The 25,771-nt window shown below is 38.8% G+C and overlaps 2 protein-coding genes across 2 annotated transcripts in view; one reads left to right on the top strand and one right to left on the bottom strand.

Moving 5' to 3' along the window:
• Positions 1-3,539, bottom strand: part of add3a (adducin 3 (gamma) a) — a 96,681-nt gene extending 93,142 nt beyond the window's left edge. The window contains exon 1 of the mRNA XM_072384526.1: positions 3,347-3,539. The gene's annotated coding sequence lies outside the window, so the exon portion shown is untranslated. The remainder of the gene's footprint in view (positions 1-3,346) is intronic.
• A 5,053-nt stretch (positions 3,540-8,592) lies between these two features.
• On the top strand, positions 8,593-22,890 carry cusr (Copper-only SOD repeat protein). The gene is made up of 10 exons (XM_072384524.1): positions 8,593-8,825; positions 11,805-13,878; positions 14,466-14,565; positions 15,345-15,422; positions 16,110-16,214; positions 17,748-17,880; positions 18,015-18,129; positions 19,465-19,589; positions 20,439-20,519; positions 22,673-22,890. The coding sequence occupies exons 1-10, from the start codon at positions 8,786-8,788 to the stop codon at positions 22,762-22,764; spliced, it is 2,943 nt and encodes a 980-aa protein (XP_072240625.1). The 5' UTR covers positions 8,593-8,785; the 3' UTR covers positions 22,765-22,890.
• The last annotated feature ends 2,881 nt before the right edge of the window (positions 22,891-25,771 follow it).

Here is a 25,771-nt window from a genome sequence, read left to right as displayed (position 1 = left end):
AGTTAATGAAGTGTGTGATTTGATGAGAACCATAATTTCAGTTGAGATGCAATCAATCCAAAGATTAAAGAACTCTGGTGGAGTCGATGCTCTGATGTCAGCTCAAGACTTTCATGATAAGAAATGTTTGACTCTAAGAGACACTTTAATAAGGTGACGACTGGGGAAGAGGATCAAAAGAACTGCTGTCCGCCTCATTTGGCCAAAAATCTGGCACATCTCCTTTTCCCATGGTCAAAGGCTGACCCCATTGCCATAGTTACTCCACTCTAATATCAATGTAAAAGCCTTTTAGCTGCATGGGAAGACCCGCTGCTGACACTCTGCAGCAGAGAAAAAAGTTCATGTATGAATATGCACACTTCTGTAAGAAAGACAGAAGTCAGCTGTACTCCACTCTGGATCAGATTCTATCAGTAATTTATCCACCAAATGATAGATTTACACTAACACCGTCCTACTGGGACCTCCGGCTCTGGCAACCAAACAACTGTAGAATCGAAACACTGAAGGGGAAAAAAAAACAAAAACATGACACTATGAGACTATAACACTATAAGATGGTTTAAATTTCAACTTTACATACAAAACACACTCAAGCAGATCATAAAAAAAAAAAAAAAAAAAAAAAAAAAAAAACTTATAAAAACAGGCCAAAATTTACTGTGTTTGTTGAAATCTACTTTTATATGCTCAGCACTAATATCTTTCAATCATAGTTCAGCACCAAAAACAGATGTACTGGGAATCCACATCCTTTTGAAGATTTTATGAACAAAAAATATTTGGTGCTTTTCCTTGTTGGACTTAAAATGGTGCTTTTAATTCAGTTGTCTATGACAAAAAGCATCAACAGTTGATCGTTGATAGTTCCGCCACTAGCATTCAAATGAAAGAGAGCACTGTTAGCGCGTAGCACCGGAAAATGTTATAGCTAAAAAAATAAATTAAAATTTGCATAATTTACAGTGAAACTCCTTAAAGCCACAAGACAAGTGTTACATTTCCCCCTTTAAGATGCAATGTGTGATTGTGTCTTATAAATACAGTAATAAAACATTACCACTGATGTTTGCCATCTGGTCTCCTCGGGTGACACATATACAAGCTATGCAGGCATGGTGTTCAATCTCATCCAAGTCAGCAGACCTCAGAAGTATCAGACCAAACCCAGAGCTACTTGTAGAAACATGCCAGAGGGATGACTAAAGTCAAGACCCAAAGAAAGACCAGAAAATCCAAGATAATAAAATGAAGCCCACTTGTATGCAAAAGCACATGTCCCCTAACAAAGGAGAAAGTTGGAATCGCCATCAGTTTGCAGTGTGCAGGGGGAGCGGAGCCACATGTTTTTGATAAGTCCTCTAACAGAGCAGAGTGAGGTAATAATGAAGTCATCTATGTCCCTGGACAGGTTCAAATTCACTGGGCTGTGTCCACTTTAAATAGCTTCGGGCTAAACAATACACACATGCCTTATGGTTCATTTCTACACGGTAAAAATCACTGCAAAAACATTTGATTAAAAAAAGGCAGATGATCTGTTACTATGGACCATCAGTGATATTGCATTGAGAACTGTTGGGACTTTCAAATATACTTGGCAGGTGATTGGTTGATCAATCTGTTTACCCAGTTGTTATGTGCAGGTTGGCTCCAGCCAATCAGATCTACTGAGTGAAGCAAGCTGGCAACATCAAACTCTTACTGAATCCATACAGGAGACGAGTGGTGTTACTAAGTAGCCAATAGTAGAGTTTCCATCTTTTTTTTTTCAAAATATACACCGTGAAATTCTGTTTAAACAAAGGTTGATGGAAATGGCAAAGTTTGAAAAACATACACCCACCAAAATGTTTTCCACTCACTTCCACTGTATTCATGTTTTGCACAATTCTTGCCAAATAGGTTTTCACTTTTAACGTTCATTTAACTTGAGCCTTGAGGAGTCTTTTGTCTTCCCCTTTTTCAGTCGACCAAGACAAACTACAACAGCCAGAAACTTCACCATCGCACCTCCCTGGTGTCTGAAGCAGCTGCAATGTTCATGAGAACCTTCCCAAATACCTGGAGGTAAAACGCAAGAGAAAATGGATTTTACATCAAAGGGAGTGTGTGGAGATGCAGTAAAAATGAATATTCTATCCCTTCTTTCATTGGCTCTGGGTTGAATATCTTACTTACGCAGAGTCCCAAAAGAGATGTGAACTCGGGCCACTTCTATCAGAGTAAATCAGAGAAGAAGGGGAAAACCATGTTGGATTTCAGGCCCAATATTTGAGTCTTTCAACAATCTACATTTGCCCACAGGTGTTCTTTCTAAACCAACTTTTCAACATTTCATTTTCAAGGGTCAGAAAGCCATGACAGAACCACACGGTTATGTCACAGACAACATTCAAAAGTTGCGTGAACCTCTTTCTAAAATTTCTGTTGAGCACCAGTGAGCAGGGACCCCAATAGCCTTCTCCTGAGATCACACTCTTCGTCTTACTTTGTCTGTAATCGGTGTGTTAACATCGCCAATCTGTTTTTAACAATGCTTAAGAAAACAGTTTGTGTTTATCAACTCTTTCAGTTGGTCTAGTTAGACACCCCAGACCCACCCCCTGATTTTGTTGGAAACAGTTTGTTTATCCAACCAGGAGAGCTGGTGCCACACTAGCTCCAGTTTTACTAACTGAGAAGCACTGCTATGGCTTTCAAAATGAAGAACCGCTTCAGATCAAAATGAATGACTAGAAAATGCTCAGTGTGAAAATTAACAAAGGAGGAAAAGATGCAAAAAGGACCAGAAGGAAAATAATAATTGAGATAATCCATACATGCAAAACCACTTTTACAAGTGCAAAGTGAGAGTGATGTTGCTCATTTAAATCTATGTAAATCTCATTAAGACGCAGGAGGTTCATACTGCAGATGATGCCGACTTTTGACCTCTTTCGATAAATAAAGGGGCAGTGAGAAAAAGGCATGTTCAGAAACCCTGACAATCCCGCATACAACGAAAATAAACAACAAATGAAAGTCACTAAGAGCAAATACGTTTGAATTGTAGAAAATTCCAAGTGAGGCATTGAGCGTTCAGTCCAGGTAATCTGGATTTCTGTACAAGTTGTAAATATCTCTTTATACGACAACGTAGACAGGTGTCACAGATAACCTGAAGGACTGAACGTATTGACAAGAAGCTGCGGAATATATTACCAAACGTGGTGAAAGTGAATGAATAAATACCATATAACGGTGGCACAGTGCGATTTAAGCAGCCTTCAGTCTGCATGTATGAGCCGTGCATAAAGTTAAACGCACAATGTCATCTAAATAAATAACATCATCCTGTTACCTGCTGTGAGAAGGACTCGGGTTGGACGCAGCCAGCGGACCTGCAGACACTCTCCTCCCCGGACCTTCACTCACTCTGCCTCGCTGTTTCAATTCAATGGTTCTGCTCAAACACAGAGAGTCTTTCGCTGATTTCCACCCGACACAATGATGCAAACCCGCTGCTTGCGGGCTGGGCAGGGAGCAAGCATGCTGTGGAGATCTAATATACAGGTTGAAGCGGAACTACTGCCTCACTATATGGCAGGAAGTTGAGTCTCATTCAGAAAAAGCGGCGGAGCATTTTGTCGCAAATCCCTCGCTGAGACACAGAGCACACGTGATTCAAGTGGTGCTGTTGTGTATTATTTATGTTTGTCCTGATTCAGACAGAGACAAGTTACAAGACCACGTTTAGGATGTGCTCCATATACCAGGCTAATGATATGTACGCGAATAATAGCCTACAATGTATTTAGGAGACTTAACTGTAAATAACAAGGAAATCAATACATACATTTTAGGATAACTGAAACAAATAGAGAACAACCTAAATTGCTGGTGTATCTACCATAAAACATATGAGTCGTGTTTGTTGCTGTTTAACAATGGTAAGTTAAGCTTTTAGTGTTATAATAATTCCTAACAGAATGAACCGAGAAAAGCTTCCGTTGAAAAATATAGATTTTTTTTGTTCCTGCCTAAAACACATAACAAATACACTGCTTCCATCTAGTGGCAAGTATTTAATCAAACTATATATGGCTGCAGAGCTCACTTTTTCAAACATTACAGCAGAGGTCAGTGCAGCATTATTAACTGTTTTCACAGTTAACATCCTCTGAGTTGTTTGTTACTTTAGACTAGACTTTTTGTTTGGATCACTGTTTCAACTAGAAAGGAATCAGATGTTTCTGTTGGATGCAGTGAATACAGCAGACTCCGCCTTTCACCCAACAGGGCTAGGATATTAGGCAGTTATGATAGAATAATGGGATGTGTACAGCAGCAGATATGGTCTGCTGAAGTTCAAGAGCTAGAGTGGTCATCCATCAGTCTAAAGGTTGCTGGTTTGATTACCAACTCCCCCAATTCACATGTTAAGGTGTCTTTTGGATAGATGTCGACTATTGTCCCTAATGTGTTCCTCACCTGCAAGTCTAAAAGACTGTTGCATGAATGTAAATGTGAAAACTGGGTCTCTAACAGAAAAAGACACTATTAAAGTACAACATACATGATTGGAAAACCACTGTGTATCACACAATAGCAGCAGAATCTCAGGCCAAATAAAATTGTGGCAAAAGCTAGAGAGAAACTTTTATTATTTCAAGCAGCTTGTTTATCTCCCTTAATATGGAGGAAAGTTGATTCTGATCTTATCTTTTTCTAACAAAAAAATGTGGATCATTTGGAAAAGAAATGTTCCTTAAAGAGATTCACGTGCATTATTATGCACACATAGTTGACCCAGTTGCCAAAACACAAAGCAGTGGCACTCACATTATACATAGACCTAGAGTGAGTTATTCCTTGGCAAGGACGAGCTATCTTAAAGTAGTACAACGATTAGAATTAAACCCACTGCAAGGTAAGAGAGTAACACTACTCATCTTGTTACAACTTAAAGTTGATGAGAAAAACCAACATCCCACTGCATTCAGACTGATGTTACTTTGATATTTGCCACCTACTTAAACATTTATGCAGTGCATCTTCAAACAGAAGAGCAGTTAGCTTTGCTTATCAGTTAGTTTAGTGAGAAATAGGAGCTGCAATTATTGAAACATGTGCAAATATAAATAAAATTAAAGTATATATTGCAAAAAATATTTTTAAAAAGTCATTTCAAAGCTCTTCTTTGGATGTTGGCTGCCTTTTGTTCTGTACTCTGTCAATATGATCCCACACTGCTTCAGTAATGTTGAGGTCCGGGCTCTGGGGAGGATTCATCACGCCATTAGACCCGCTGCCACTGATTTTCAGTCCTATACTTCAAAAACTGTTCTTCTGCTGAAGGTAGTTTTTAGGCCTCCCTTCTTCATTTGTCCTCCACTTTCCCTGTTTACTCAAATTCTTTAAGGACAGACTACGTATCATACTTAAATATGCTAAGTGTTCTTCTGAAAACTCTTTGGGAATCACCTTAACAAAGAGTCATTGTGGCTTTGAAAAAACAAACAAACACTGAAGCACAAGATCAGCATTTGCAGGAAATTCATCAGACAGAGCAACTGAAACTGAACCGCCTCAGTTTTGCATTTCCTTGTTTACATGCTGAATGTTGCCAAACCTCTCCAGTTATACCCCACATCCCGTATACCTGCACCTGATGCCTGATAGAGGAGGTATGTGATACATACTTGATACATACCTTAGCGTGAGGTCTTTGAACTCTGGCATATTTTTAAGACAGTTTAAAGAGAAGAAGACAAACATACATTTTCTATTGCAAAGAAGTTCCTCAGCAGAACTTCAAAGTCAAAGTTTCAGGCATCTGTAAATGATACATGGTCGCCAGTAGCCTACACATGTGCTGCAACTTTGATGGTCACATGTGCGACCTAAAGTAAAGGCAAAAAAACCCAATGGAATCTAACCTGTGAGGCATACACACTGACAACGTTTAACATCACCACTTTGAGTTCGAGCTCCAAACTCATGATTCTGTCTGACACGCTTCACCCCTACAACACTATTCACAGACTCTTTTGTCAAGATTACCCCTACCCAACTACAGCTGTAATCCGTCTCCAACCCTCCTGCCCTTGCATCACTTACACCTGATCTTCTGCAGACACAGGAGATCTCTCCTCTCACCACCGCACTCCAGCCTTTCCTTCTCTCTCGCTGCCTCGTCACAAGTATCCCCCCTCTTTTCTTCCTTTAACCAACAGTAGCACAGTTTCTATCGGCGCGCTGATGGTCACGCTGTTGTCAGCTCAGGCCCAACCGATCTGATATGGAAATCTCTTTCTTTATGATCCACAGGTTTTACATTAGATGCTCTTACTGACGCAACATTCCCCAGTATTGCTGCTGAAGTGAATGGGTTATTAAGAGCTGTGTCAACAATGTCTGTTAATACTGATACTTTCACATCTTAAGGAAACTTCTCAGTCCATGGCCCCTTAGTTTTACTCGTTAATGCATGTCTAGTATAGAATTTTTTGCTGTGAAGTAAATGAGTGAACACCAACTGAAACTCCTGAGCTGCTTTTATGCACATTCTCTAGAAATTTACTAGCGTTAATGTGTGAAAACGGCTTACTTTGTAAATGCATGCTGTTTTGTACTTTTTAGTCATTTTGATTGCAGACATTTCACATGTACTATGGTAGTTTTCATTTGTATCTTATACTTTGGCAGGGCATAAAGTGCTCGATATACTAGTGGACTTTTGTGTAGTGTATTATTTATTATTTCTTCTCTAACTTCTATATCACACACAAGCCATTAGCATTCACATTTATCTCAAAACTACACTAATAATGGATAGAGGTGGAGTCATTACACAGAGCCAGCATGGTTAGTTCATGTTTTACAAATATATTTTCAGCAGTCTGTGGAGTTTAACAGAAAACATTTCTGATATTGTGTGAGAAAGTATGTTAAATTACGTTACTTGACAAATGCACTTGACATGGTTGATATATTTCCTCATGCTTCCTAGGCAGATGATATTTGCATGATTTCTATGAGACCATGTGATCCTGGTTCACTGTGATACTAAGATGGGAAATATAAATACAAAAGGTGACACATTAAATAAGCGCTGCCATTTCACAAAAGCCTATATCACATTTCATTCCCACAGTGGTAGACTGGCAATATCCTAGCTAAGCTTATCTAAAGAGCGGATCTCAGACATGTAGCAGACTTCCTCAAACTAAATCTTTGATAAGAGTGGCTGTTTAACTGGGTGGCTCCACTGTCTGTGACTGTGACGCAGCATACTCTCAGCAGCCTTTCATATGGTAAATAATGTCACCTTACTATCACTGAGATAGATATATCAGACAGGCCACACTCTTGGTTCTAATAACTGACCATGCAAAGACAAATGTCAACGTCCTACTACCTCAATATCAAAATGACCCAAAACTGTCATGAAGGATGACAAGCTATCCTTTTCTAACCATGCTTTATCTTTCTCTTGATCACATCGCTTTGCACACTTTGCAATCAGGCTGTATTTGTATTTGACTCAGCATGCCATCCAGCTATTTGGTCAGGCCCTAGATGGCTCCCGCCCTGACTTGTCAGTAGTCAAACTGACTACTTTTTCTAGCAAGTCTCTTTGGACTCACGATGAAATCACAAAAAAATGGTCCAGAAGTCAGCAGCATGTCTGGTGTTTGATCAACCAAAAAAACGCACGTCCCTCCAGTACTCATTGAACCCCACTGGTTATCTAAGACTACTTGAATAAAATCTTCAGTTTTAACTGTTATGTTTATGTTCAGTTTCTAGTTCCCATATTTTTAGCTTTCAGAGTCTCTTTTCTGCATGCATGCGTGTATGGGACAGGGACAAAGTCCCACCTCAATTATTTTTCTTGGTGACTCAGTGATGATCTAAATATACAACACAAAGCACCTAAACCACTTTACAGATCGTACAGTGCAATTTAAGCCTTTTAAATTTTAGCCTACCACAAACAGACCACAGGAATCTTTGGTATTATAACAAGTTACTATTTTCTCCCATTCTTTGCCCCCCCCCTCACCTTTGTCACAAGGACAGCTGGGGAATATCATTTGAAGACAAAGAGGAAGAGACAGACACATGCAGAGTCTAAAAGTGGAATAAAAAGGTTTAATGTGGAACCACAATAAGAGTCATGGCCACCAGCTGAAAAAACACGAGCCTGTGAGGGTTCCTCAAGGCTGATCCAGGTCACTTATATTTAGTCTTTTTTCCTACAGCTTATGACTATAAGCAAATATTCTGAATATTCCAAGATTATGAACCTACTTTGTTTTGCTAAACTTATTGTTATTACTGCTGAGAGCCTGGTTGTTTAAATTTAAGAGGAAGACTGATTTATTGATTTATTTTTGGCTTGTACGTGTATGTCTTATATTGCATTTGAACAGAGCAGATCAAATCGCCATCAACAGTGTTTTCCCTAACTTGGGCTGAGCAGGCACAGATCACCTCCACCCACCACACAGGCATCCTACTTTGTCCCTCCCTTAAATACTTCTACACATGTGACAGTGTCAGCCTGTTAACCAATCACAAGCAGTCACAGAAAAAAAAAAGGAAGACCAAAGAGGCTGCACGCCTGTTGAAAACCAGCGACACATGACAAGCTCTTAGAGAGCACTCTCAGACACAAACACATAGCCTCTCCATCATTTTGCTGCCACTGAACTTCTTATGCTGCAACTGACCTGTCTTTCTACTACCTACTCAGGATTTCCTGAAGCAGTGTATTCTGCACACATCTGCCAAAATGTGCCTTCTGACAGCTGCCCTGCTCTTTGTTGCACTTGGTGAGTATTTTTTTCAATTATTTATTCATTTCATTATTGATAAACTATGGTTTAAGCCATCTAATGTTTACTCTGGGGTTTTCAAGTATGTGCCATGGAGCGAGAATGTACAGCTTTCCACAGTATAGAATATTTCACCACTCTGATTACTTATTTGATTGTTAACTAAGAGTAAATGTTTTCTTGGGTTGGAAAGAACACCTGCAAGCTCTCACCTTTCACCAGTACATGATGAGATACTTCTAGTTTAAGTGTTAACCAATCTTAATGATGTTTCACATGTTCTTAGACCAATGCAGTATTTACTTCAGCAGCTCGGGTTTATTGACGAAAGCTGAGAAGGTTGCATCTCCCGTCAAACATGTTAAGAAGAGGCTTCAAATTAATTATGTGTCACAGTAATAGGAACTACTGGTATGCAATTTTCAACATGCAACAGCTGCATTTACAGAGATTATCCATCCATTTAAAAAGAATTTGCATCATATGAAGGCAAATGTGCAATGTAGTTTTGGAGCTGCTTAAATCTTGTAATATGATTATTTAGTTTGATTTTGTTTGCTTAATATACGTTTTTGGCGATGCTATATAAGTGGTTGGCATAAGTGCAAACTTCTTGTTCACATGACATGGTAACTTTCTGCGCAAGCTAGGATGGAAAAGTAAATCGTCCACAGAGGAGCTGTTTGGACAAGACAAGTTGTTTGCACCATATAAGATTATAAATTGTATGCACATACTAATCTTCTCAAACCCCAGCTGGACGAGGCGGATGGCCCCCCTTTCCTGAGTCTGGTTCTGCCAGAGGTTTCTTCCTGTTAAAAGGGAGTCGTTCCTTTCCACAGTCGCCACTGGCACGCTCAGGACGGGAGATTGGACTGAAGACAAGTTTCGGTGCAATCTGTTGGTTTCCTTAGCTAGGATATATTTTTTTTAATTGGCTCTATATGAATGAATTTGATTATTTTGAAATTAATTAATTGGATTTCAATTGGCTTGAATTGGACTATATTATTTAAGTGCCTTGAGATGACAATTGTTGTAATTTGGCCCTATATAAATAAAACTGAATTGAATTGAATTGAATACTAATCATTTGTTTATGAAAGATTAGAACTAGTATCTTCTGCATAGTGTAATTAGAAACACTTCACTTTGAGATGATGCATCAGCTGTCACAACTATTTGTTTGGAGTTGAGCAACACAGTTTCCTAGTATGGTTTAGACTAAAACCACTTAGTTAAGGTTAGCAAAAGGTTTTGGTTTAAACAATGCCAACGTTACAATACAAGATGGTATTTTATTGCTTTATTCCTGTATGAACAAATGACCCAGTCTCAAACTTTCAAACGGATTATTGTGCTGCCACCATTGGCACCCAAGTTTGCTACGATGAGGCACTCACCAAAAAATTGGCTGACATTTTTCTAAAGGGTTCTTGAAAACTGTTCATTGACTGCTGAAATTCTTTCTTTTTTTACTCATTCAGAGTAAATAGTTTGGCTTTTTCATATAATATTTTTCAAATTAATTCTGTATTCCCTGTTGTATGCTCATATCCAACCTTTCCAATGAGTTCCATCTTGTTTTATTGCACGTAGAGTTTGTGCTTACACCACACTGACTATCACAACTATTTCTGATTTATATATTTCACCTGCACAAATGTGAGACACATATTCAGCTGCTCAGGTGTCTTCAAAGTTTATTTCCAAACCTTTACAGGTTTGGAATTGTGACACCTCCTGGATTGTTCACTTTATATCATAGTTGTATCAAGTTTGTTGTCACATTGGAATTATTTGTATTGATCCATTATTCATAAGTTAGTTATTAGCTCAGCTCGGAACACAAACTACTCCCTTAAGTTTTGCAACAATAACAAACAACTATCTCTCCCTAATATTTGTGTAACCATATGTTGTTTTTTGGATCATGTTTTTCATCACTGTGTTTTGCTTCATTAACATTAATTAATTATTTAACATCTGCTCAGCTGGAACATTTATTTTTAGGCCAGATTGGTGGCCGAGTTGGTGTTGATATGTATGGTGGACTGACAGTCATAATTCGAAATAAATACAAAAATTTAGAAATGGCTAAATGTATATGGCTAAATCTATATGATGATAAATGCTACTAAAATGAAATGAGAAATTAGACATATGATGACATATGACATATGATCCATCCATTTTCTATACCGACAGTCCGTTAATCGGGTAGCGGGTGGGCTGGAGCCTATCCCAGCAGTCATTGGGCGAAAGGCAGGGTACATCCTGGACAGGTCGCCAGTCCATCGCAGGGCCACATAGAGACAAACGAGACAAACAACCATGCACGCTCACACTCACTCCTACGGACAATTTGGAGTCATGACATATGATGTGATGTGTAATTTTAAACTGCATTCATTTAAGCTTGTGTTAACGTTGCTATTTGTTTACTTTCTTTCTTTGTTAATTTGTTATTTCTGTATTTATTTCTTTATTATTTTCCTTTACATCATATTAATCTATTAATTTCATTCAAAGAATGTATTTATTTTAATTTGATTTCATTACACATTTTTTCAGTTTGATTTTTATATTTACTGAAGCCCATTTATTGTCATGTGTCCTTCATACATTTCCTTGTCTCCATTTTTACATTTTACAATGCATTTCTGCTTCATTATGCAAATCAAAGGGGCAGTCTTTCAGATGATGAACGGCAATTCAGGTCCTCCATAATTTGAGTAGTAGTTTAACACAAGAAAAGATTTTTTTATATTAATCTGCCGAGAAAAAGTTTATTCCTCCTTTGTTTAAATGTCATTGTGAGACATGAGGGCAGATGCACAACTACATGTTTGGAACTTACACAGGACTGTTGTGGCAACTGTTAACTTTCTCTGCAGACATACTGAAATTGGAGACATGTCCTGAGTTAAACTTTTTAGATAACAGTGACATCTTGGTTCTTGTCGTCCTTTCCAGATTTGATAACCTGCACACAGTTTCTGGCACCTCTGAACATGGAAGACGTCACAGGGCAAGTGCAGTTTAACTCCACCTCCCAGACAGCCCTTGTCAACGTGTCTGGTGCTGGATCGTGCGGCGCAGTTAACGTTTCCCTCAGCGAGTTTCCTGTTATGTACGGCCACTTCGCTCAGCCCTGCTCTGAAGCAAATATTGGCTCCAGCATCTTCACCTTCACTGCTGATCCTATGTCAAACTCCCCCATCAACTTGTCACGCCTCTTTGAACAACGATCAAATCTAGATGACCTTTCACTGTCTTTACAGACATGTAATGGGACTAAAGTATGCACAACTGTAAGTCAAGGTCAGACTCACATGACTCAGCAGGCCAGGTTCACAGAGTCCATTGTGGGTAACATCTATATACGTTTTAATCTAGACAGAACCAACCCCAGGCTACTTGCAGACCTAAAGACAGTTGGTCAGCTGAGCATCTCACAAACCAATATCACTCTCTTTGGGTCTACAAGTACTGATACAAGCTGTGATATTCTACTTGAAAGCTTAGATCCGTCAACTTTGGCAAATCTGGGTGTAATAAAGGTTGGACACCCTTTGCACCTTCAGAAATCCCGTCTGGACCTTACGAGCTTTAATACCGCATATAGGTTTCTTCTCCTCAACATTGAGTCAAAATATACATGTGCTCAGATATACAACATCTCTGAGAAACAGGTGACAGCTGTTGTGAACATGAGAGGAATCAAAGGATCTTTCAGCTTTCATCAAGCTTCCCCATTTGATGTGACAAAAATTAGAGTACAGCTGACAAACTTAGGGAGGAGAGTTGGCCCTTACCACGTCCATCATTATCCTGTCCCTTCACTTGGATCAAGCCTGTGTTCAAATGATAATGTGGGTGGCCACTGGAATCCATTTAAAATCAACAAAAATGACTTAACATCCCCAAAAGTTCCAGGGTCAACACATGACAGGTATGAAATAGGTGACCTCAGTGCCAAGCATATGTCACTGGCAGATAAAGATATGGTAAATGTCACATTCACAGACTTCAATCTCCCTCTGTTTGGACAGAACAGTATTGTAGGTCGCTCGGTTGTGATTCACGAATTAGATGGTTCCAGATATGTTTGTGCTAGCATCAATTATCCTGGAGAGGTGATGACGGGCAAAGCCATATTTCAGGGCCTTGTTGTTGGTGAGATCTGGTTCACTCAGCTGGTGAACAATCCTCTGTCAGATGTATCCATCTTTATGGATCTGTCATATGGAAATCCCACCATGTCAAAAACCAGAAACCACAACTGGCATGTGCACACTCACCCCATTAGCTCAGAGAGAGATGATGATGAAAAACGCTGTGTCACAACAGGAGGTCACTGGAATCCCTTTAACATCAACACCAGTGATACGAGCTATGGCCGTCACTGCAGCCCATCTGGTCCCTTATGCTGTGAGGTAGGAGACTTCTCCAGCAAACACGGTACCATTAATCTTGACTCTAAAGTAGGAGCAGTGGGTGCAAAACATTTTTTCACTGATGTTACTTCCTGGTTACCTGTGTCAGGCATTATAAGTCGTTCCGTGGTCATCCATATGGCAGAACAGGGAGGGCCAAGGATCGCTTGTGCCAATGTTACAATGGTACGGGCCTTAAAAGCTAGCGTAAGTGGGTGGTTTGGTCCTGGGTTGTACGATGGTCAGGTGAAATTCTCTCAAGCTGTCCCAAAAGGCCCCACAACTATACAGGTGTCCCTGACAGACCTGCGTTCCTCAGCTGGAGGCTACCATGTTCACATACTGCCCCTTAAAGCTGGCAGTGCCAAGCCCTGTTCAAATGCAAACATCCTCGGCCACTTCAACCCACTCTCCTGGAACGTATCAGAATCCCCTGCACCTACAGTCGGCACTGTGGATCAATATGAGACAGGAGACATCAGTGGGAAGTTTGGCATGCTGACTGGACAAAACAGCTCCGAAGGAGTGTATGAGGACCCTGACATGCCACTTACAGGACCCTACAGCATCTTGGGAAGGTCTCTAGTAGTTCACCACACCAATGGAACAAGGTGAGAAGTAATATTGGTTAATATTTGTAAACTCTAGAGAGAAAAAGTAACAAAGTGAGAGAAATTTTAAAAAAATATATAGATATATATATATGTTATATATAGCTTTGTTCTTAAGATACAGGAACCTGTGGTCATCATATATGCAGAATATATATATATATATATATATATATATATGTATATATGTATCTGAAGAAGCTACAAGAATTAGTTCAAGAATTTTTGCAAAAAAAGGAAGTATTTGTCTTTCTTATGTAAGATAAAGAAGGCGCGTTGTTAAAATGCAACAACTCTTGAAATTAGAATCTTTGCAATCTGAAGAAGAGTGGAAATTAAAGCTTTGTCATCCTCAGCAGCCTCAGAGCTGCAGACTTTGCCAGTCTATTCATGGCAACTGTGTGGGATGTCACAGAAACAGTAATACCTGCCTCATGTTTTGTGTTATAAGACACAGATAATATTTCTCATTCTTAGAGAATGACTCAACAAAATTCATGGAGAAGATCCTCAGGGTTAACCCGATAGGATGTGGTTTTGGTTCGGCTAATCTTCAGTTTGTCTGTCCGTGCGTGTTTTCTCTACAGAATGAGGTGTGCTGACATCTCAGCAGAAAGAAATGCAGATGGACAATGGACCACTGCTAAGGCTGATTTCCGTGGTGGGGTGACTGGGACGGTCAGACTGGTAAGAACAGGGACTAAAATCTGTCCACTTTGTTGATCAAATGAAGCAAACAGTAACGATTACTGATCTACATGCCATGTTTATGGACAACGTTTAAATAACATGTACACTTATTATACAAGGTGGAGATATGTAGTGCAGCTCACAGCACTAAAAAAATATCAAGGATCACAATCAAACGATTTCTTTCATAGAGAAACTGCACATAAAGAGTCTCTGTTGTTGTCAACTTATTTGGAGCCAAGCTGCCACAAAAACATGACATAGTATTTCTGCTGCACTGGACACACATTATGTCTGTGATGGTAATGTTAAGCAGGGGCGCAATCATTAGCTTAGCTTAGCATCCATCTGCCGGCTAATGGTAAATGCAGGCTCCCTGAACCAAGACTCACCATAGGAACAGCTGTCTTTGTCAGCTGCCCTCCAGAAGCCCCATACTGAGCTCTGCACTACATGTATGGATGAGAGGGCTTGTGTAACCTTTAAAGAGATATCAGGGAGAAATAAATAGTAACTTGTGTTAATTCAACAATATGAAATGATTTGATCAGAAGATAAAGAGCCATAAAGTTAGACTCCCTGAACAGTTAGTTAAATGTATAAAGTATTAACAAAATGTCCTGATGTCCATTTCAAATGGCTTTTATATTTTAGCAAAGTAAACTCTCAATTCTGTTTAAATCTTTTAGCTAGAATGATAGTTTTACGGCACACTTTCAGCTCAGTCAGTCTCATTTTCCACTAATATTCCACACTTTGGTTTTTCATGCTCCCAGCACCAGCAGATGTTTCCTGATGGGAGTAGCAGCGAAGTTACATTAGAGGTGGACCTTCAGTCGCTTGATAGTCGAGAAGTAAGTACATCTTCAAACAGCAGAATGTAACTACTCTTACTTTGGTGAAGTATCTTCACAAGTCTCAGACGTCTATTCAAAAACTAAAATAAGTAAATTTACAACAACTGTGCATTGTGCCAAGTGTGCATTGTCAGGGAGAATGACAATATAGAACAATATGGGAAAGATTGAGAAATAAGAGCGCACCATGATTCAGTGCCACACAGAAACACAGCGCTGTAGGTGGGATTTACATCCCATGACAGCGAGTAAAGATGCCTCTAAACTATCCATCCATCGGGTCGTGGGGGCAGCAGCTTGAGCAGAGAAACCCAGACGTCTCTGGCCTCAAAACTGAACTGCAAAAAAAAAGAGAGAAAATTTTGACAAAGTGCGCTGCCTGTATTTGTTTTTGTGTGTGACGCCTTGAGTGCATGAGGTTGTGTATTACCACACTAAGAGGATAATTACTATGGTACAAATCCATTTAAGTACATGGATGTTCATTAGTGTCAACATGTTGAATTACTTGAAAGCAGCAGGATCAGGATAGTAAATAAGGATAGTAAATCTATTTGCATTCTTTATTAATATGAGTTATTGTCTCTCTTAGCATTTCTGTGTGGGACATCAATATTGACAGGTTACATGAAAAACATTCATGCTCACTATATATTGTATATTATATTGTGTGCTGACCTGCAGACATCTGTGGTATCCCTGTTCATCACAAACAACCGTGTGGATGCCAACGACAGCCTTTGCAATGGTGTGGGAAGCACATTTAATCCCTTCAACATGAAGTCATTGGTGAGACCAGTTTAATCTTTTTGTTTTTTATTGTTTTTGTTGAATATATTTATCGATTCATTACATGATGCAAATTTTCTGTCAGCAGCGTATCCTAAAACCAGATCAAATAGAAACTAATTGAGACAAATTGAGAAAATGAAAGCTGATTTGGTGGTAAGAGCTTAAATAAATGGATTTAATTCATAAAAGTAGCTACTTCCCATTAAAGTCTAATATTTTGGGCACCTCAATTCTCAGTTATGCCAGAACATTAAGCTTAAATTAAGCATGTGACTTTGCATTTGGCAGCTGTCCTCTTCCTCTAGTTACATTATTTAGATATATTAATAGAATGCATTCACTTAGTGCTTTTGTTGTTTTATTAACCATTCAGTCATTCACACAGTTTTTCTAATTCAGTACTAAGAGCAGTTTTCACACTGATAAACACATTCATCTTCTGTTTCGCATCTTTCCTCATGTCAATGTTGACATGTTCCTCATTCCTGATCCACAGTCTACCCACAATCTTACAAATCCAGTTCCATCAATAGCCTGTTTCCTCCCACTCTCAATGGAAACATTTAGGGTCCATCTTGACCCGAAACAGAGGTGTTGTGTTAAAAGTAATACAACATGTAGGATGACTGAAGATACCTGTGTGTAGCTATAAAGGAGGACGACAGGAACGACAGGTTTAAAAACCAAAAGACTTTACTGAAAGAATTACACTTAAGGTGCTGCCAAGACAGAGACAAGAACAACAAGCTAAACTTAAACATAACTCAAGAAAGACTAATTCAAGACAAACGAGGTGGACTGCATGTGGAAGAAAAGGAAGATGGAAGAAAAAAGAAAAAAACCAACCTAGTACAATAAATGGCCTGAACACGAAACACATGAAAGATATATACTGAGGGAGGTGATGACAACGTGGAACCGGGTGTGGCATTCTCGGAAACTGGAGCGAAATTAAACTCAACATAATGTAAAGCTCAACAAAATAAAACAAAAAGTAAGGAAGCTGACAAACAAGATGGGGATAAACAACTGGCAGTAATTAACTAGAATACAAAACATAACGTGACATAGAAACAAATAAACCAAAACACAGCCATTAAATGTAATATTAAACCTTTCAAAGGTTGGACAGTCGATATCATCCTTAGAATTTCCTGCTGACCTTTTGTATCAGTGAAAGTGAGATCAAGAAAAAACCTGACACAATAACCTTTGTTTTGTCTTATCTTTCAGAGGTTGAAAATATTATGCGTCTGGCTTACTTTTTATTTGCTTCTTGGTTGTTATGGTTTTTAGTTTTTTTGCTTAGTCGTGTATCTGGATAACTTAGTAAAGTTAATTCTTGCAAAGTGCTGAAACCTTTATACCTCAACACCTCCACAAAGATTATAGAAAGTCTGGATTATTTAACTGACCTCTATTTCTGTAGCTGTATAAACAAGCCCATCGAATGTCAGATGACATGCATAAGCAATCATAAATTGTGTTGGAAATGTGTAATTAACTTCTGTCTTGCGCTTCCTCTTTCAGAGTTCCAGCTGTTCATTAGAAAAGCCCCTGAGCTGTGTGGTAGGGGAAATATCTGCAAGACAAGACAACGTCACGGTGAATGAGAGGCAGTTCTACACTGACAGCATCATCCAGCTCTCTGGAGACTATACAGGTGAATGACAGTGGGAAAGATCAAAGTTTAACGTTTACCAGAGATGCTGATCCCCACTCTCTTTCTCTGCCAAACAAAAGGAATGGATTTTTCACTTTATTAGTTTATAGCTAATATTTTTTTCATGGTTTTAGTTGTTCACAGATCTCTGGTGTTGAAGAATGGCGACAGCATTGTTGCATGTGCCCCCATCCTCCCAGAATCCCCATCAGCGGAACAGGTCTTTCCCAATGTGACTGACTTCAGCCGGTGAGTGTTATAAAAACATGCTTTGTACTGGTTTACAGCAGAATTTGATCTTAAATCTCTGATCAGACTATCACTGGTTACCTGGAAGCTTTTGAAAAGACTTTTTACACAGCTGTTGTACCTGTACATACAGCGCTGAAGTTTTGACATTTCATCTTGAACCCTCCTTTTGTGGGCATAGAAAACAGGCATACAAATCTTTGCAGGTGAACCCATGTTATCCGTGTCAGCTGCGATGTCATTGAACATTTAAATGCAAAAATTTAAAGTAATCACTCCTCTCCCACAAAATCTCAAATTGAAACTTTACCTTTAGTCAAATGTAGTCAGATACTTAAACCCCTCTCAGACAACTATTACTTTGCATGAATTGGAGGCCAACCAACTCATCTGACAACAGCAGTGATGGTGGAGGCGGTGTGGCAAGCATTACCCTGACTGTTTAATTAACTTAAACATGTAGAAAAGAGATGTTTTTAGCTGCCTCCACCCACCAGATTTCTGCTTTCTATTCCACTGTTCTAAGATCTGAAATCTTCTATTCCAGATTTCAGATTTCTATTCCAAAATTAAAACTGTTTCCTTCGTGTACCCTCAACACTCCACTGTCACGGCTGCGTATCAGGAGGAGCCTGCTTGTCTCTTCGTGACAGAATACACAGACTTCCATGGAATGTAACTTTCAGTTTGGGAATCTAGATCTGGCATTAGTTCAAATTCTCATGACAATAAACTTTTTGCATTCACTTACTGCTTTTATTGCTTAATACAATAGGTATTGATTATGCAACCAGGATTAATTAATTTTATAAGTAATCCTCATTTGTGCACCATTATTGCTGTATTATCTAAGCATGCTTGTGCCTTTACTTTAAAGAGTTTCCGTAAGGGTATTAACATTACTGACACAGTGCTTTAGCTTGATCATATTTGTATGAGGAAGGGCAGGTTTGTAGATTTTTCCCCCACTTATCAACATTGATTGTTGTTGTGCATCCCTTGCACCCAATTATGTGTAATGACAAGAATCAGGCCATACGTGACAGACTGCAGAGTGTAGAGACAGGTGGGGCTCAATACACGTGTTTCATACCAGCATAATGATATATAATGGTAAGGGTTTGACTAGACTGACACAACTACAAATTATAGGTTAAATCATTGCTTACTTTGGCTAAAATTAAAAATAAAACGGTAAGTTTTAAACCACTTGGGAAATGAAAGAAGCTGGCTCCTACTGCTGAGATGAGTCAAACAATCTAGAAATTTCCATCATTGTTTTCTGGTTTTGATTAGTGTGTCCAGCAATAGATTATCTTTTTTTTTTATGTCCAGATTTGACTTTCGTCGGAGGGTTGCAGATGTCCTGCAGATGGAAACAGCAAGAGTAACCATTTTACCCGGCAGTCCCATTTCTGCCACAGGTGGCCAGTGTCAGCAAGTCAGCTTCATGGTGTCGGGTAAGGCAGAAAAAGATTGATCCAATATGAACATATGAAAACAAGATAGTACCTTAATAAACACTTTCTTTATTAATAACAGTAAATACTTTATCTCTGTTTCTCTAAATCTGGTCTGAAATGTCAGCGAGGACATGGATAAGTCAAAAAGAAAACAGAAAAGAATGTAAAACTCCTGACAAGCTGATGCAGGTTGATGTGTGAGGGTTTTTGTGTTCAAATCTAAATGTATCAAACTCTAAGTTGGAAGTCCTTAAATGCCTCAGTCTTCTATCAATGAGCTCGGCAAGTTGTGAGTAAGGACATGAGGACAATGAACAATTACAGGCATTGAAAATCTTTAGAAAAGCTGAAAAATTGCTCAAGTAACCTGATGCTGGAGTTGAATGTCGGCGTGTCTCACTTTCTGTCCCTTACACTCTCCCAGGGGGTAACTGAGGGGTTTCTGTAGAGAGGTTTCACACAATATAACACAAGACAGGCAATTATACCCTCAGAAGACTCCCACAAGGTGAAAAGTTTACTATTGCAATGATACCTTAGAGGGCCCTGTTGATGGGAAGAGCACAGGCAAGCAGACAGACTAAAACAGAATATGTTTGATGTGTGTAGATTTACCTAGGATTAAAAAAGCTCTCCTTCTTTATGGTAATTCTTCAGATTCACATGCTAACTGAAGCCAAAATAGTTGAAAAGCAACTAAACAGACACACCAGGGCTCTGACCAAATGATGAAACAATAATACTAGCCTTTCATCTCGCTGCCGTAATGATCAAATAGTAGAAATAAACATTTTCTGAAAGTCTCAGTCTATATGTAATTAAACTATGCCACATTCTTTCTTAAAGGGGATGTCAGCACAGAACGGCTGAGATCTGTCAAAACCAGCGAGGCAATGGGCAAGTTCAGAGAGTCTGACTCATGTACACGTAAGTACACCCAGAAATGTGTTCATATCAAGTAAAACTGTTTATTTATAGGAGAACACTATTTAGAGTTTCTTTGCTTTAGGATGTTTTGACTTGTATGAATCGTCAGAAACATTCTCCTTAGATAGATTGTTTTTTAATAGAGACCGAAAGCGTGCTGCATGTAACTACCTCAGAATTTAATACACTCATTGTCCATTACCGGGTAATGTGTGAGCATCATGTTTTGTTTCACACATGCATAAAAACTATATGCCATTGAAAAAAAACACAGAATGTAGTATTCAGTATTCAATCCAAACCATTATACATTACTGACTGTTACTATGTAGATTGTTGCATAAACCTAACCAACCAGTGACAGAAAAAACTAAAAGTAATGGTCTTACACAGGACTCAAAAGTCCAAATAACCCCTTAAGTGGTCCCCTTTGAAAAAAACATTCTGAAGCCGAAACATTCCTAAAACTGAGGTTTTTCAAAGCAACACTAGAGAAGTTTGTCAACCTTAAAACTATGTGCTTCTGATTTGTTTTGAAGTAGATTGAGATTCCCAGGCCTGAAACTGCCCGAGAGCATTCGGATGTTAAGATACAGTTCACAATGTTTGTTTCTACCTGCATAGCATGCCAATTTTTTCTCTGACATTTGACATTATTTTGTGCTTTTGATGGTGTCTTTGTGGCACCTTCCAACACATGATAATTAAAGAAAATATGTGTTTAGCTGTATATTTGTAGGGCTCTCACAGAGATGGAATTTTATCATAGTGGTGTTACATTCCAAGATGTAGGGAGCACCAAAGGACAGATTCTCTGTTGCACCTTTACCTGCACATTTACCCCACAGAGATGACGTTTTATTTGACAGCGTCAACAACAGAAAACATGCGCACGTTTCGTTCTCATTCCCTTTCTCAGTTATCATAAATTACTGACTGCACAGTGGTGTGGTGGTTATCACCATTGTCTCATAGTGAGAAGGTTCCAGGTTCAACACCCAGCTAGGGCCTTTCTGTGTGGAGTTTGCATGTTCTCCCCCTGTATGTGTGGCTTCTCTCCAGGTACTCCGGCTTCCTCCCACTGTCCAAAAACATGCATGTTAGGTTAATTGGTGATTCTGTAATGGTCCTTAGGTACACCCCGCGACCCAACTGATGAATTAAGTGGCTATAGAAAATAGATGGGCGGATGAATTTTTCTGGTGTCTGGAATATTATGACAAACGTAAAAGGAGAAGCACATAAAATCTATACAGATCTAGAGGGGGATGCAGCTGAATACATTGCTGCATTCTGATTAATTAGACCAACCCAGGAGTTGAACTGAAGGCTCCTGAGTGAGATTTTTGTCTCTTATTACTTAAACTACCATAAATCCTTTTATTTATTTTTAACACGTTTACTTTTCAGGTCTAGGCAAAGAAAACTTAGTCCTTCAACCTAAACAACCTCATTCATTGTTTGTTCATTGCATTAATTGTGCCCCATAAGAGCATCCAGTAACCTAACACCCTTTAGGCAGCAGAACATCTCAGATATAAACAAATACAATGAAATAAATGTCGTGGGAGAATTTACAAATTGAAGCTAACATCATGATGTTACTTACTTCAATAAGCCACTAAGTACTTACAAGGAGGATGTGGGTGAGGCAGTTTGTGCAATTTGTGTTGTGGAACTCCAGTTCAAGACTACAGAACAACTGTTTTTGGTTTCAAATGCTGTCAGTATGGATCCTAACTATTTAGCGAAGGTTAAGTTAAAGATAATGATCTGGCCTAAAATGCTTTTTGTCACATTGTTATGTTACAGAAAGTTATTTCTATAGATTGCATGTTTTTTTTTTACAAATACACAATTCCTGCTTACTATTAATTTAGTTCTCTTATTGGATGGTGTCATGGGTGCAATTCTAAATGCAGCAAATATAATGATGATAAAATCAAAATGATCAATCATTAATGATAATACAGTCTATTTGTTGTTCGCAAGAACACCTTTGGCAGCACTTTTTAATAATTCCAACAGCTTTAGCAAGGGTTGTATCTGCATATAATTTTACACAGACAGTCTCAGAAGCAGAAACACTTCTGATGGACTTTTGCTTCTTTTTCAAATAACCCATGTACTACTCTCTGATTTGATTTCCCCAGGAAATGCAGGAATGCCACTAGTGCCAGGAAGTTTCCTTCTTGGCTTGATGTTTGCTGCTGCTTGCCTGCTGCCATCCACAACTCATTTATAGCTCAGAAATTAAGCCACGCCATGCACCATCACTGAATCCTCTTGTTATAAAACTGTGAATATGTTTATGAAATGTTGCCCATCAAATGCTGTGATCAAGCAAATAATAACGTGTCTCTTTGGAATGTCATTGGCAAATGAAGATATAACTGTCTATAATAACCATTTTAGATGATTAGAATTTATCACTTGTTGGTTGTATAATTTTTCTATAGATAATCACTTTTTTGGTTACAGTTTTTCTTCTTATGGTTATATATTTGTGCAGAAGTTATTGTTGTGTTTTAAACCCTCAACTTCCTTTCTTTATACATGTATTATCAAAACACATCATCACGTGAAATTATGTGTAAATACTTTGAAAATTGTGGATAAAAGGATTATCAATTGTATTCCGATCTGCTGGACCTTACAAAGACGTGCACTGGATGTAGAACTGCCAGCCTCTGAGCCAGTCAGACTATCTCTCTCCTGATGGTCATCTAAATGTAATGCATGAGAATGCATTCATTTAGTGTTAACTGTTACTAATAGAAGGTTTTACAATGAGGCAAATGGCGCCAACATGATAGGCAGTGTTAGTTAGTTAGTTAGTTAGTTACCTGCAGTACTAGCCGAGGACCTGCTAACGTTGCCGCTGCCGCTGGGTTGAGATTCATTAACGTTAGTCCGGAGTGTATCGAAAACGCGACATTCGTTTATAGTTATTGCACTGTGTGCGTAAATGTTTCTGCATGTTGGTAGTATTTCCTCCCTTTGATGAAATATCCACCTTGCAGGTATTGCAAGTTGCCCTGTTGCCGTTTTTTTTTTTTTTAGTGAAGTATAACCAAACTTTTGCGCGTTTGCACTGCTTGGGCACCATGTTCACTGCTAGCTGCACAGGACTAGTCATGCATGTTGTGGGGCTTGCGTGAGCTACGCAACGTGCGTGGTGACGTCATTGGTGCCCAATGGAATCGATAAGGGATAAGTGTAAGCAAAAAATAGAAAAAACTGAATTCAGTGAATTGCAAATTATGTTTGAAGAAACAGTACAAGCACATAATTTAAAATTACTGAAACAGGGAATTTTGAAGCTTTTTAAAAAAGAAAACATGTTTTGAACTATTGATATTATTTTACATATTTTTAATGCTTTTTCCACTCCCTGCTGCTATGCTTTTATTTTATGTGAAGCACTTTGAATTGTTTGTACATGAAATGTGCTTAAAAATAAATTTGACTTTGACTTTGAACTTGGTAATTTTATGCCTGCAACATGTTTCAAAAGTTTAGACGGGAGCAAAATAAATGCAGTTAGACTGCAAAAGCTGTGTAATACTGAAATTCAGCTTCTCAAAACACTGGCAACAAGTCAGTGATGTGTGAAGAAGTAGTTCAATTCAATACTAATATTTGTTCAATGATTTATTGTGGAGATGAAGATAACAAAGATACAATAAACAAGATTAAAAAAACAAACATACAGAAGTGTATTGCTGACTTATCAGCAAGACAATGTTAAAACTCAATCACATATACAATAACTCTGCTTAATGGCTCTATTGTAAAACAGTGTGAGTGCTAAACTAGTCTGCCTGTAATGCAGACCTCTCCCCCAGAGGGAATATTTGGTACAAATTGAAACTCTAAAACATCAAGAAAGAGACCCCAAACCATTGAGAAGCTGGAATAAGTGTTTGTCTGCACTTTAATGATGATAAGACTGAGGTTATGTTGTTTGGGTCTACAGATAGCTCCACAATACCTGTTGACTTGAGCTTGTTAACTGAACATCTGACACCAGTTGCAACAAACCTCTGTGTAAGGCTGGACAGTAAGCTCAAATTTGATGTACAGGTTAGCTCAGTGGTCAAGGCCAGCTTTTTTCAACTTACTAAAGCTAAACCGTTTCTTTCTTTGCATCACTTTGAGATTTGAATCCATGCTTTTAGCATGACTCGTTTATACTACTGCAATGCACTTCATTCTTGTGCTAAGTCAAGCATCACTTACTCGTCTACAGCTGGTTCAGAATGTTGCTGCTTGGCTCCTAACTGGTACAGAAAAACATGAGCACATTACTCGAGTTCTGGCCGCACTTCACTGGATACCAGTTCATTTTAGAGATGATTTTTAAATGTCTTCATGGCCTTGCCCCACAGTATTTGTCTGATCTGCTTCAGTTGTACGCTCCTTCACGTTCTCTCAGGTCAGCAGATCAGTTGTTGTTAGTCATCCTGAAAACTTGCTGAAAACTTCCTGAAAACTACTTGCGGCTATAGGAGTGCTAACGGGACTACTGGGGCTACTTCATCCACACGCCCCCCTGGAGCACAGTTTATTTACTCCTTTCTCTGTGACAGTCGGCTAACTTCACACAGAGTTTGCTACTGCTAGTTTGGCGCAACATGGCAGGATATTTATCAGATTACAACTTGAACGACGACTTTGAGTAAGATGGACGTTCTTACCGGAGTGAACGAGCTGTGCTGCAGCCATGCGTGTGGATGAAGTGGTCCCAGGAGAGGTGTGTGTAGAAATCCCTCAGTTAGCTCTCCTATAGCTGCAAATAGCCACATAACAGTAGCTATGTGCTAACAGAGCTATAGTACACATTCGTTCATTCATTCTTCTTAAAGTATTGGTGCGATAAAGACACATAATGCCTTATTTAGAGGCTGCATCGTCCCTGCCCCATTAACTCCGTTATATGGATATGATGGCGAGTTTTCTAAATAGCTTTTGAAGGACGCCGACTTTCGCCAAACTGTTCTTGGTGAGTAGATAAACGTATTTCATGCCAGAAATAAGGTCAAGGTTTAAAATACCGCAGTTCCCCTTTAAGGCTTTATAGCCCATCTGATGTTGACTACTTAAATGCAGTCATATTACAACTTTTAAGAGATCCAAAAACATATTCTTTGGAGAAAAATTAGTAGACAAAAACAAACAAAGAAACAAGAACAGAGGGACTCAAAATTAACAAGTATGAGCTCACTTTTAAATGTACCAACAATAGAAGG

The sequence above is a fragment of the Leuresthes tenuis genome, unplaced genomic scaffold (assembly GCF_036924035.1).
Source record: "Leuresthes tenuis unplaced genomic scaffold, fLeuTen1.0.hap1 SCAF_4, whole genome shotgun sequence".
In the NCBI taxonomy this organism is placed as follows: Eukaryota; Metazoa; Chordata; class Actinopteri; order Atheriniformes; family Atherinopsidae; genus Leuresthes; species Leuresthes tenuis.
This window is presented reverse-complemented; position numbering and strand designations above follow the sequence as displayed.